The sequence below is a fragment of the Cynocephalus volans genome, chromosome 4, assembly GCF_027409185.1.
Source record: "Cynocephalus volans isolate mCynVol1 chromosome 4, mCynVol1.pri, whole genome shotgun sequence".
Taxonomy (NCBI): domain Eukaryota; kingdom Metazoa; phylum Chordata; class Mammalia; order Dermoptera; family Cynocephalidae; genus Cynocephalus; species Cynocephalus volans.
The window spans coordinates 30674636-30689367 of NC_084463.1; the positions used below are offsets into that span (position 1 = coordinate 30674636).

At 43.7% G+C, this 14732-nt stretch overlaps 1 protein-coding gene across 1 annotated transcript in view; it reads left to right on the forward strand.

Annotated features, from left to right (window-relative positions):
* The first annotated feature begins 5489 nt into the window (after positions 1-5489).
* The window catches only part of JAM3 (junctional adhesion molecule 3), a 63511-nt gene continuing 54268 nt past the window's right edge, over positions 5490-14732 (forward strand). The window contains exon 1 of the mRNA XM_063094649.1: positions 5490-5787. Within this exon, the coding sequence (XP_062950719.1) occupies positions 5490-5787 (298 nt within the window). The remainder of the gene's footprint in view (positions 5788-14732) is intronic.

The following is a 14732-nucleotide window of genomic DNA, read 5'->3' on the forward strand; positions in this document are numbered from 1 at the left end:
ACATACTTCCCGATGTCGCCAGGACAGCACAACATTCCTGAACCCACACACCACAAGGGTAAAAATAAAAAGCATCTGGACAGAATTATAATGAGACTTTTCCAGAAATTGATAGCTGAAGCAAAAAAAAAAAAAAAAAAAGCAAACATGGATACTGAATAGATATATATTATAACCTTATACCCAACCATTAGAGAGTACACTTTATTTTCTTGAGCACACATGGCACATTTAAAATAACCATTACTAAGCCATGAAGTCAGTCTGAGCAAATATAAAAGCACTCATTTTATACAAACCTTGTTCTCTGACCACAGTAGTCAGTGATCACAGCACAGCTCCAAGCACCCATATCAAGAGACTAATAAAGCAGACCTTCTAAATGATGAATGGTCAAGTAGAGATCAAAAAACGAGATTGTAAAATACTTGGGACTGAGTGACAGTGAAGATAACACATGTTACGACTTGTGGGGTGCAGCAGTGGCAGTACCTAGAGAGGGTCAGAGCCCCCAGCACATATATTAGCAAAGAAGGAGAGTGAGCACAGTATTGAACTCTAGAAGTCTGAGATAGACTGCAGAGAAAATACAGCATTACAATACAACGCAATAAAGTGTAAAATAGATGCACAAACGGTGTATTAAAAAAAGAACAGACAAGGACCACCTCAGTCATCTTGGAGGACAGTGGGAAACTCTTCCGTGAGGATGTGATGCTTGATATGGCTTCTAGAGGACATAGCGGCATTAGAAAACTGGCCAGGCTGAGGGTAGGGTCTCTCAGGCAGAAAGGACTGCAGCGGCAACTGCGGCGGTCAGCGAGAGCTTGGGAAGCTTTGAGAACTATGCCTAGCTCCATGTAACTAGATTCAAAGGATAGAGGAAGGTGTGGTGGAGATGCTGAAGTTGTGATGCTTGTGAACATAGGATTTGTTCTTTTCAGCTATGAGTTCTCTAGTCATACCAAGGGATTTTAACTATATTCTGAATTAGCAAGGAGCCACTTAAGAATTTTAAGCAGGACAACATGAGCAGGTGTTGGTGCTGCTGGGCACAGGAGTCATATTCACTCATTCCAGAGACACTTATTGAGCACCTATTATTGTTCTAGGCCCTGTCCTAGTCACAATTTTGAAAAGTCTAGATACAGGAAGAGCTGCCTGCAGACCATTTGAACAGTCCAGATGAAGTGACAAAGCTTGCAATAGGCCAGTGACAGCGGGGTGACCACTGCCTTGCTGTGGGGTGGGGGTGCGCAAGGAGACTTGTATCTCGAAGCTTAGCAGAGCTTCCTGTTTCCTTCCTGTGCTCTCTCATGGGCAGTAGCTCATGCTGGGCCCTGGGTACACTGGACAGTGTAATTCTAGGGAACGGTGCCTGGCTGGAAAACAAAATATTGTGTGGAAAGAATGAATGGACGAAGGTGTGAGCTCAGAGTATAAAGGATGCAGAAGCTTGTTGTTTTTAGGGGATGGCTGATTCAAGTTCTCTGTCCTTTGTAGGACGAAGAGTGGCCATCCCAACTGGAGTAGGTCTCTGCTGAGTATTTTGAGTACTTTGAGGATTCTGACATCACTCAAGACGACCAAATACATCCACTCCTTGCAATCCTAAGTTTTGTGGGAACATAATTCCATGGGATTAAAGAGAAACTATAGAGTCTTACCCAGAGCCCTTAGCCACTTGCTTAAGAGATGTGGTATTGAATAGTCTCTGGGAAAAGGGCTTTCTATGGTGAAACTCTCCTCCCATTAGAGATCTGGGTGAATGGAATCAAATCTCCAGTATTTCCAGTCCTGGAACAGGATTTCCAGTCTCTGTAACGGCAACCACAAAAAAATACACTCCCATCCCTAGAAAGATCTGAGTAGTACAAGTTACCACGCCAGACTCATGGGCCCAGAGCCCTCCGGAAGAACTTACCCCATTCCAAAGGCCTGAGACAGGGGGATGACTCTGGCCAGGACTCTGTAAGGTGCGAGGTCCCCACAACAGAGGAGGGAGAACAGCAGAGGTCTGGGTCTCTCTCTGGTGCTGCGAGGAAGTAAAAACTTCATGGTATAATTTGTGTGAAGAAAAAATTCCCTCTAACTGGAGGGCTGGGATAAAAATATCTCTAATCCATAAACAAAGTAATGGGAGCATCCTAGAGGCACATACCTGGAGCATCATGGCGCTGCAGGTACCCTGTTTGCCAAAGTTAGGAGCTGCCCCACTCCAGCCCCACCTGAGATCATCTCACCCTGACCACAGGAGCAGCAGGAGCTCTGGGCTTTGCTCCAGGCCAATTCTGGCAACAGGTGTCCCTGAGGCTCATCAATGTCCTCAGCCCTGGAGCACAGTCTAGAGAAAGTTTCTCACCCTCTCCCCAGTCCAGTGGAAGAATTCAACAGGTCAAATGGAGAAAAAAAGAGAAAGAGCTGGTCTGTTTTATCTCATCACATCTGTCCCTGCTGGAGGGCGTCTGGGGACTGTTGTTTACTAGCTATCCCAGACACCTTTTCTCTGGTGTCTGTAGGGGGCACCCAGCCACGCCCTCTTCTCCACATCTTTAAAGAAAGAGTTGAAGCAGACAGCCTGACAGAGGCAGCATGGATGATAGTCTTCCCTGGGACATGGGGTTCGTAATTCTTAGGGACCTCGGCCTTGAGAAGTAAATTCTGCGTCGGGGCTTCCATTGTGCATAGTGTTATCCACTGTCGGCTGTTGTGCTGTGCTTTAGTGTGTACTGGTGAGTAGAGGGCCCCTGGCTGGTGGAGGTGCAACCAGGACAACACTTTAACTCCCGCTGTAGCAGAAGCAGGTGACTCTCTTTAACCCCTGACGTGTATGCTGTGATTATTTAAAGACACACACACACACACACACGCACGCACACACACACACACCCCTTTAGCCTCCTTTTTGTGAAACGTGATAGGTTTATTAAATAGTTGCTGCTGATGGCCTCCCTCTAGTAAACCACTTGATAAAAATTTGGCATTAGTATGACCATTTTCAACTGAACAGAGGAGAGGAATATGCAAATAAATCGAACTGCAGAACTTTCCTTCCTCTATGGAACGTAAGCACCATATTTTATTGGAGGAGATGGAGGTTTCTGTCTGTTACTGTTTCCTTAGATGGGTGGGGGAGGGGTTCTCCTATTTAAATAAAATTAAAGAATCACTTTGAGGAGAAAGAGCAGGGGATTCTAGTTGGAGTAAAATGTGGGAGAACATAGTTGGAAATATTGCAAGGGAGGTGGGACTTGAAGGGAGGGGACATGGAGTGGAAGTGTAACCAGATCTTTGATACACCCTTGGAGAGGCTTGCTTTTAACGTATGACTCTGGAGTCAGAGGCTTCACTCAGTCAGAGGATCCACTTCTCTCATGCTGTAAGAGTGGACCCCAAGTGATCATTCAGGGGTATAACAGCATAGCGAAGGAACAGAATCCATGATCACGTTACTTCTTAACAATATAGTCGCACCAGGAGAAGAAACACACATTGATGTAAAACTACCTCTTTGCTTCTCATTTTCTCTGACCCCCTGCAGGCTGAAGTTCCTCTTCTCTACCAAGCCTCTCCAGAAGTATTGTAACCATTCTGCCTGATCTGAGCAAAAATAGTAGGAAAGGGAAGGGGAACAGGTAATAAACATTTATGGAGCACCTACTGTGTTTCAGGTATTAATCTCACATAACTCTCACTATGACCATTTGAGGTGAGTATTATTATCCCTATTTTACAGACAAGGAACCCAAGGCTTAGGGAAGTTATGTAACGTTCCTAAGTTTACAAAAAACAGACTCCTTGAGTTTGTTCAGAGGCAAGTTGCACAGGAAGCCCCCATTCACTGAGTGCTTCCAGAGCTTTGCCTCTGGCCTTGTTGAGCTCTATTCCCTTCTGAACAGGGTCAGAGCTCTCCAGGGAACAATGAAATCCTAAGGAGCAGCAGACCACTGCACAGTCACACATTATCTAAAATGCCCTGCCCTGCCCTGCTGCATCCCTAGTTACACTTGCATTCCAGGAACATGTCTCAGTCACCAGTAATGAATGCAAACTCCATCTGTGGGGGGAAATCACTGTTTTACAATGAAGCACCTGCCAACCACTCTCCTAGGAACCTCTGCCCCTTATAGAATATTCATGGAGATGTTCTTTATAATCTTGGTGTGAGTTTCAAAAGATTCCCTAGCAGAGAAAACCAATCAACAGGCAGAACCATTTCACAATGCAAACATAAGAAATCCAGCAGGGGAAAAGAGGCACTGATTTCTGAAAACTATACTCTGTCCACAATCAGACACCGTCTCACACTTCCCAAGGAATCAAAATGGTTCCTTCAGGTCGGTGAATATGCCTGGCCCTGTGACCAGGAGCTAAAAGGAATAATAGAAAAAAGAAAGAGAAAAAAAATGTCAATAGGCTGAAGAAGAATTTTCCTCTTTTTAATTTCTCTATTTTGTGTTTGGTGAAGGGAAAGAGATCACCCCTACAAAATAACTCTCACATTTTTACTTGTGACTTTGGTACATGGTGACTTGAAATAGAAAGAAGGTTTAAGAAAGACAAATCGCATCATAATAGGTGACTGAGTTATTTTAAAATTTTTGTTCTGTCTTCATGAGATTTTTGGGAAAGTAATTAATTCACACATGCAAAGGTTTGAGCAGTTATAAAGAGGATCATATAGTGATGGAAGATGAAGCATATCTTTGGCAGCAATCTCAATCTATTTCATGTTTCTTGGCATCTATATAGAATTTTAGTATATGTAATATATATAGGTCTACTTTGCAGAAAACTAAGAATACTAAAAAAGCAGAATGACTATATGAAAAACTGAAGTTCTTAAGTTAAACATTAAGAAATATTAGTCGTTGGAAACTCTGGCATATTTTACTAATAACTATATGCAAAATTTTGTTGTTACTCTGTTGTTTCTGGGAGCATGAGGTATGTACTTTCTATAGGAGATACAATACAAGCGATTTCAAGGATTTTCCACAGTATTAAGTGACACTTCAAATCTCGCCACCTCTTTAGTTTCAATTTCCGGTTCATTTTATCCTTCGCTTCATCTTGTCTACTTGCCATCATAAGATTCTGCTCCATTTTTCTTCCCTAGCCTTACTATCTCCTGACATTCAGAAATCAGAGCAAAGAATTAGCCTGCCTTTCTACAGAATAAACTATTGGGTATATCATCATGCTTTTGATTCACCACAGAAACAAATTATGCTTATTTTAGCAAGACATCGCTTTAATGTGTTGTAGAATGTGTGTCTTGCTTATGTTTTAAGAACATTTCAGGGATTTCTCTTTCCATCACATTTGGAACGGGGGACCCCAAAGATGCGAAAGCAATAATGCTTCCAAGATAATTAACTGGGCTGCATTCTTATTTGTAAAATAAACAGCACTTCATTTTCCAAATTTTAATGAAGTGACGGATTCATTTTATAGCCATAGAAATGTGCCCCGCCCCACTCTTGAACATGCTTCTTTACCCTCCTCCCACCAAGATCATGGAAAGAGACCCCAGGGGTCCGGTCCAGAGCATCGCAGCATCCATAGCAACCAGACTTCGGCTTCCTCCGTCACCATGGTGCTGGCTCCGCCGGGCGGACGGTCGCCATGGTAACTGGAGGCGGGCCGCGGGGGTCCCGGCGGGCCGGGCGCATGCGCGAGCGGCCGCGGGCTCCTCATCTCCCCTCGACATGGCGCTGAGGCGGCGGCCGCGGTTAGGGCTGTGCGCCCGGCTGCCCGACTTCTTCCTGCTGCTGCTCCTCAGGGGTGAGTTTGCGCCTTTTCGCCGAGGGCAGGGTAGGGTCTGGGGGCGATGGGAGCAGCGCGGGCCGCAGCGGCTGGAGCCGGTCCGGGAGGGGAGAGCGGTCCCGGCTGCGTACTCGGGGTCCCGGGCGGAGGGGCGGCGCGCCCATCCCGGGCGAGGGGTCGGCGGGGCCGCGCTCGCGGCGGGGACCGGCGGGGGTCCGGCTGGGGCGGCAGGCCGCAAGGACGGCGGCAGCTGCGGCGTGGGCGCGGGAGCTTGGCCGGAGACCCCGCGGAGCACGCGGCGCCCGGGGCAAGTGCACGGCTTTGGGGCGCTGCGCGGCCCGGCGAGGCGCGGCTCCGAGGCCCGGCCGGCCTCTCGGCCACGGCTCTCGGTATCTGCCGTCAACAAAGGGAGATGGCTGCATCGGGCAGACCCAACTTTTCCTCTTGGAGAGATGAAACCGGTCGTGTACCGGCGCAGGACCTCCTTTGTCTCCGGCCTGGCCGAGGAAGCCACACAGACCCTTACCCCGAAGTAGCGTCTGTGCCATTTTGATCAGGACAGGCCGATGCCCTTGGGAGTTTTGTGCATTTTCTTTTCCACTGTTTGGAAGTCTCATCCGATTCGTATTTCCCCGGACAGCTGGACGGAAGGAATTTAGTGAGCGTGTGCTGTGTGCTAGGCACTTTGAAGCCATGGTCTCATTTAGCCCCTACAGCAACTTTGGGAGGTGGGTTTTATTAACCCATTTTCAGAGTCACATCCAGCCCTGTTCCGAGGCTGCATTCCCAGTAAGTAGTGGAGAAGACTCAAGCTCCCGTTCACCCACAGCACTGCTGCACCACGCTGCTTCACTGCAGCCATCCGCAGGGAACCAAACAGGGCCTTTTTCAGTTCTTAGGTCGTTTTATTGCTTGGCTTAGTTGCCACTGTCATCCCATGGTGTTTTCCAGAATATACAAATTAAAACACGGATGGATTGTTTGGGAGGGGATGGACAGACCTAGGAAAACAAAGCGTTCCTGTGTTTGATGCCGTTCTAGTGGGGTGCTCATGATGGCGGTAGTAGAAAGTGAAGGTCTGGGACAGAGGGGCTGGAAACAGGGCTCTGTGAGGAGGGGAAAGTTTCAGTGTACAGGTGGTGTTCACATACTTTGCCTGAAAGTGATTTCCAGAACCAAATGCAGTTGGGAAATGTAAGTGATCAAAGGCTAGCCAGGGGACAAGGGTGTCAGGAATGTCCAGCTCCCACTGCATTGGTCACACTGACACCATCCTATTCACAGACTAGAACAACTCCCTATTGTTTAAGAGGTCCGTTCACATGAAAGTTTGCAGTTTTTATTGCAGAAACATTTGACAGTTTATTCAGGAATGAGTTTCAACTTGGTGGCTTGTTAATAAAACTAGCAAATGCTAAGGACTTCACATACTCTTAACCTCTAGGGACTACTTCTGTGGCTTTCTTGCTGTTAAGGGCTGGGATTTACCTGCTCTTTATAGGGGGAAGAATCAAATTTTGCAAACTAGGACTAATGACAAAGAATCAAGGTGTTAGGATGTATTAATCTACTTTGAAGGGATGTAGCTATCTATTTCTAGTAGGGGGCTGTTTTTCCATTATTTGGTTTATGCTCTAAACATACTGTAAAACTATTCTTCAACAGGTCATAAAAACTGTCTTTTTTAAAAAAATTATTCTTTTTAATTGGTATTATTATTCAGTATTCTCATTTTAAAAATTTTGGTTCCTGATATAATAGCAAATGTTTCTTAGTAGTTACCCTTTGCCTGGCTCTATTATAAGAATCTAATATATATTAATTTATTTAATCTTGATAACAACTCTAGGAGGTTGTTACTATTATTTTGCCCGCTTTGTAGAGGAAGAAGCAGAAGTATGGAGCAATTCAGTAACTTGCCCAGGGTGATATCCCATGAATCTTAAATTTGGAAATCTACAATTATTTGTGTTAATCCAATTATTAATTACTTTCGTTATTACATTTAACAGTGGAGTTCTTCTTATGTATCAATTTAACCAGATTATCAAATGTTCAAAGTTATGTGGTTTGTATATAAAATATTCTTTTGTTGAATTGGTGATAGGTGTAATTTAGCTTTACAAATGTTAAGCCACGTTTCTTTTTTGAATGATTATGTAGTAATTACCATTAGTTTTCCAAATCTTTTGATGTCCTGGAGAGAAGTTAACTCTAACTTCATTTAGAGTTAAAATGGTAACAGTTTGCATTCTTGGTATAAGACAATTTGTGTGCTGAAGTGTTACACAATCTGAAAATCAAAATTTCTAGGAAATTTTTGAAAGAAAACTCTAATTCTTCCATTTGCATTTGTTAGGACTCTTGAAACATTTTCTAGAATGGCCTAGTCTTTATATTGTTTTAATTCTTTTAAATTATCTGGCAGATACAATCATTGTTATACATCTGTGTGTCTGTGTGTGTGTTAAGAAAACCAAAGAACACTTGTCCTGTAAACATGCAATGCGTCAAATCAGCTGCTCATTCCCAAATGCCTTGTTGATGGGCATTTGTTCTTGAGTGCCTTGGGCTAGGGAGACTGAATGGATAGCTACTAGAGATACTTAATCATAAGTAATTGTAGTATTACATCCAGACAGAATTATCATCCACACAATCTATAAGTTCTATGGACCTTGTTCTTAAGGAAGCCACATAGGGAGGTTTAAACTAATTCTTTTGAAAGAAACCAGGCTTTTATCTAGCATATTTTATGAGATGGCCACATGATGTAACAGAAGCAGCTATGGATTTAGTACATTTACCTCGCAGCTGTTAGAGATGTGATATTGGTAAATTCCTTCCCCACAAATTCTTTGAATTTTTTTAAAACACAAGTGGAGTAAAAGAAAGAAAATATGTGTGAGTGATGTTAGGATACATGGAGTCTGCTGAACAGTGCCCTGATCATGAAGTTATGTTCTCTTTTAAGATATGTTTATAATGAGGTGGTGTGAATGCGATGCTGTTAGGGTTGAATGCAAATTTCACATCTTTGTATGAGCCCTCTGAATTCTAACAGTAAAGCAAATAGTTCACTGGAGTATGAAGAGATCCTGAAAGAAAGTTTGGTAAGCACATTCTTTTATACCACATTTAGCAAGGACAGTGTCCACTATAGTACTCTATATGGAGAGCTAAATTCTTAACTCACTGCCTCTTTGCCACTTGTCATGGCACACAGAAAGCTTCCTGAGAATTAGCCTTTGTTTTTTTGATGTTGAGAGAATGCTGTAGTATTTTGTGTTCGTGTGTATGTGTGTTTTCTTTGTTTTTAAGGAATATTTATTATGTAAATGTAATGCATATTACATTTTCTATGAGTAATTAATGTGTATGGCAGGGGTTTCAATGCTGCTTATGTAGACACATTTATTATAACTACTGAGTAAAGCCATATATTATTAAAACTACTTAGTAAAATGAGGGCTTGATGGAGTTTGGATGTGTTGTCCTCTCCAAAACTTGTGTGGAAATTTGATCCCCATTGTGGCAGTGTTGGAAACTGATTGAGTCAGGGGGGTAGATCCCTCATGAATGGATTAATGCTCTCCCTGGGGGAGGGGGGAGTAATGAGTGAAATCTCACTCTATTAGTTCCTGTGAGAGCTTGTTGTTTAAAAGACCCTGGCACCTCTTCTCTCTCTCTCTCTCCCTCCCTCTCTCTCTCTCCCTCCCTCCCTCTCCCCCTGTCCCTCCCCTCTCTCCCCCTCCCTCCCTCCCTCCTCTCTCTCTCCTCTGTCTCCTCTTTCTCCTCTCTCTCTCCCCTCTCTCACCATGTGATCTGCTTGTACCCGGCCGGCTGCCTGCCACTTTCCGCCATGAGTAGAAGCACCCTGAGGCCTGTGCTAGATGCAGCTGTCCCAGAATTGGAAGCCAAATAAACCTCTTTTCCTTATAAATTATCCAGTCTCAGGTATTTCTGTTATAGCAACACAAAACATACTAAAACAGAAAATTGGTACCAAGGAGTGGGGTGTTGCTATACAGATACTTGAAAATGTGGATGCAGCTTTGGAACTGTGTAATGGGCAAAGGTTGGAGGAGTTTGGAGGACTTAGAAGAAGAGAAAAAGATGAGGGAAAGTTTGGAAGGTTTTAGAGATTGGTTAAACAGCTGTGACCAGAATGTTGATAGAAATGTGGACAGTAAAGACCATGTGGATGATGAGGTCTCAGGTAGAAATGAGGAACTTATCAGGAATTGGACAAAAGATCACCCTTGCTACACCGTAGCAAGGAATTTGGCTGCATTATGTCTATGCCCTTGGACTTTGTGGAAGGTGGGACTTAAGAATTGTAAACCAGAGTATCTGGCGGAAGAAATTTCCAAGGAGCAAAGCATTAAGGATGCTGCATGGCTGCTTCTAACAGCCTACTCTGAGTTATGGCAGCAAAGGCATAACATAAAGCCAGAATTTAAAAGGGAGGCAGAGCGTAAAGATTTGGAAACTTTGCAGCCTGGCCATGTGGTAAAGAAGCAGAGGGTCGGAGAACAATGCAAGGGTGAAGCTGATAAACTGGTTGCTAAAGACTTTATGTTGGCAGTGAGGCAGCCAGATGCTAATAGTGGAGAAAATGAGAGGAAAGCCCTGCAGGCATTTGAGAAGTCTGGAAGGGTGCCCCACCCATCACAGACCCTGAGGCCTAGAAGGACTGAGTTATCCTGGAGGACAGACCTGGGGTGCAGCTACCTTTGGGAACCTACTCCCTGCATCCCAGCTGCTCAGGCTGGAGCAGCCCCAAGTGTGGTCCATGCAGCACCTCTGGAGAGTAGAAGCCTGAAACCTCGGTGGTGTCCACATCGTGTTAAGTCTGCAGGCTGGCAGGACTTGAGAGCAGTGGAGGCGTGACAGCCTCCACCCAGATTCCAAAGGATGTATGGAAAAGCCTGGGGGCCCAGACAGAGACCTGCTGCAGGGGCGGAGCCACCACAGAGACCATCTACTAGAGCAATGCTGAGCAGGAAAGTGGGGTCGGAGACACCACAGAGAACCCCCACCAGGGAAATGTCTAGTACAGCCAATGCAGCAGGGCTGCCTCCAGGACCCCAGAACTTCAGGGCCACTGGTAATGTGCAACACAGGCCTGGAAGAGCCACAGGCACCAGCATGGCCCACTGAGCTGTGCCTGGCAGAGCTGTGGGAACAAGGCTGCCTGATGCTTTGGGGACCCAGATGCCCAGTTGTGCCCAGGATGCAGGACTTGGAGTCAAAGAAGATTATTTTGGAGGTTTAAGACATAATGTCTGCCCTGCTGGGTTTCAGACTTGTTTGGGGCCTGTTTTTCCTTTCTTCTGGCCTATTTCTCCCATTTGGAATGGGAATGTGTACCCAATGCCTGTTCCACCATTGTATCTTGGCAGTAGATAAATTTGGTTTTGACTCTTACAGGTTCAAAGCTGGAAGGACTTTTGCTTTTGGTCTTAGAGGAGTCTTTGGACTTTTAAGTTGGTGCTGGGACAAGCTAAGACTTTTGGGACTGTTGGGATGGAATGATTGTATTTTGTATGTGAGAGGAACATGAGTTTTTGGGGGCCAGGGATGGAATGATGGAGTTTGGATGTGTTGTCCCCTCCAAAACTCATGTGGAAATTTGATCCCCAATGTGGCAGTGTTGGAAACTGATTGAGTCATGGGAGCGGATCCCTTATGAATGGATTAATGCTCTCCCTGGGGGAATGGGGATTAATGAGTGAGTTCTCGCTCTGTTAGTTCCCGTGAGAGCTCATTGCTTAAAAAAGACCCTGGCACCTTCTCTCTCTCTCTTGCTTCCTCTTGCCTTGTGATCTGCTTGTACCTGCTGGCTGCCTGCCACATTCTGCCATGAGTAGAAGCACCCTGAGGCCTGTGCCAGATGCAGCAGTCCTGGAATCATAAGCCAAATAAACCTCTTTTCCTTATAAATTATCCAGTCTCAGGTATTTCTGTTATAGCAACACAAAATGGACTAAAACAGGGCTGTATAAACATTTTTCCTTATGTCTTCTTTCATTTATAGAGTATCCAAAGGCTTCTGTGATTCAGGCTTCTTCTTGCAAATTTTTGCCCAAATCAAATTCTGCCTTATCCACACTGTCTGCTGTGTCTCACCACCTCAGCTCACAACAGTCTTTCCTGTCTCTGAAAAAGCATAGGTCTTAGTCTGTAGTTCAGTTCAGTTCAGTGCAGCATTTATTGGGTATGACAGGCCAGGCACTGCTCGCCATGCTAGGGGAGCAGAATGAGTACAGCAGCCCAGTTCTGGAGGGCAGGGTGACCACATGCTGAATTACACTGGCTTTAGTCATTGGCTGCTAATGCCCTGTGTCTTCTCCATGATGCTGGGTGGGCACAGATGCTGAACTTAACTTCTTTTGTATCATTCTGGAGATGACTGTAGGAAATATTCGGTTTGTCTCTTTCTGTCATTTGAGAGACAGTTAATATTTCTTAAAAACTTCCTATGTATCTCTGCATTTTTTTATGTATCTTATTTTAGTTCTAGTGGCCCTTGGAACTTTTGGAAAGTCTCAGTTTTTACTACAGTAGTTGCTGTGAAAGAAAGAAAATGGTAATTATTTCTTGACTTGGTTTAATTTTAAAATCTTTCTACCATCTACTCTATGCAGTTGCAAGGTTAAGAAGAAGAAAAATATAGAGAAATGCTTATGATATAATTTAAGTGACACAAGCTGCCAGTACTACCAGTATATACTGTGTGATTACAATTATGCAAAACATCTTATGCTTAGGGAAAAAAACTGGATGAAAATGAGCCAAAAAGTTGATAAGTGCTGTTTCTGAGTGGTAGGTGTTATGGCTGATTGTTTTCTACTATTTTTGTTTTCCTGGCTGATTTTTTTATTCTTTTGTCTCTTTTCCAAGTTTTCTTTAATGAGGGTTGTTTTTTTTTTTATATAATGAAAAAAAATTGCATTTTGTTTTGGCTTCCAGTAGATACAATAGTGGAATTTAAAATTTGGCACTAGTAATGGGAAGACTTAATTTGTTTAGTGTATTGTGATAGCATATGGATTGTGCCTTTTTCTAGCTTCTTAATTAATGTCTGCCACATTGGACGAAGGAGGGGGTGACTTGAAGTTCAGTTGTTTGATCATGTATTCTTTGTGACTCCTTTGAGAGATTGCTTGTCACTGCTTTTTGGGTAGGGGAACCAGCTGCGACATCCTCAGCAAATGGTTAACTGAAAGACCAAAAGAGAGCTGCTGAGAGTACCTGCCTTTGCCCTTCTTTTTGAACAAACAAACCAAATAATCTGAGTAATTGCCTCGGTCCACCTCTTCAGAGTCAGCCAACATTTATTGAGCACCTACTTTGGCCCAGCCGGGCAACTCCTGGAGGATCTGTATTTTCTTCCTCTTGGGTGATAAGAATACAAGGTCAAATTGACTTCCATTGAAAGTGGACTCTGAGAGATGTTTGTTTCCTGAAGTGAGCTTTCAACTGATGTACCCTCGCACTTCTTCCTGCCCAACATGGACTTCCTTGTTGGATGTCTTTCTTTAAGGAAATATTTGATGTCTTTAGAATGAAGTGCAGCTGTCTGGAGGCTTACAAAGAATGCAGCAAATCCTGACAGCTGCAATTTTGTAAAAATTTGGTGATGTTTTTTCTCTAAAGTGTCTCTATCAGGGTGTTGAAACATTTATTCAGCCAATGCGTATTTGGTATTCTCCATTTTCATGGCAGTAAAGCCTTCCATGGGCAAAATGGGGAAATTTTGGATAATGCTTCCCTGGACCAGAAAAGCATATAATTCAGATAGTTAACTAACAGAATAGTATTTGGGTAAATATGTGTTTAGAGGTGAGAGCACTTACTCTGGGCTGGCTTGGTAGAGGAGAATTTCAAGAAGATGCTGGACTTGTAGGGATAATTTTTATTTATGTAAGTGCAGATTTGGAGGAATGGGTGTGTCAAAAGCCAGAAAAGTGGAGGAAAGGCATGGACTTGGGAATGCCTATATTGTATTTTGAGACTAGTGAGTTATAACGGTAAATAATAACAGCTACGATTTACTGAAAACTATGTGCCATGCATCATGCTGATTGTTTTATCTGGTGTTTTAGTTTTAGTTTTCCAACTTTATCTAATCGGTTATTCAATCAATGCATGGAGGTTTTTGTTGTTGTTGTTTTCACTAAGTATATTGCTCATTTTAGTGAGCTCAGGCTGCTATAACAGAATACCACACACTAGATGGGTTAAACCACAAGACATTTATTTTTTCACAGTTTTTGGGGACTGGGATGTCCAAGATTGAGGTGCCAGCAGATACAGTTCCTGGTGAGGGTACCCTTCCTGACTTGAAGACTGCTGTATCCTCACATGGTGGAGAGAGAGAGAAACTCTGGTGTATCTTCTTGTTAAGGGCGCTAACCCATGATGGGAGCTCTTCCCTCATGATCTCATCTGAACCTAATTACCTTCCAAAGGCCCCCACCTCTTAATACCATCACTTTAGGGGATAGGGTTTCAACATGCGAATTTGCGGGGGCTGTAAACATTCAGTCCATAGCACCTGAGCTATCTTAATCGACTCAGCAGTCAGTTTTATAGGTTTCATTTTGTGGATAGTGAATCTGAGACTCAGCAGGAGAATTACCTGGCCCAAGGTCACAGTTAGTAAATTGATGAGTGAGCTTATTCATTGCAGAGAGCATTGGCAAGTAACTAGATTGTAAAGCACTTTAAATGCCAGGCTAAGAAATTTGGAGTTTATTATGTAGAGTCTAGAAATTCACTTGGTGGTTTGAAGCAGGGAAGTGATATGATCAAAATGGTTTTAGGAGTATTAATCTGATATTATAGTCAGGAAGATTGGGAGAAGGAAGGTCAATTAGGAAACTATTAGAATAGTTCAAGGTAATTTCCTTTAGTTTATGTCTCTTGATGTTGAGCTAGTTTTTGTTTATATCTGA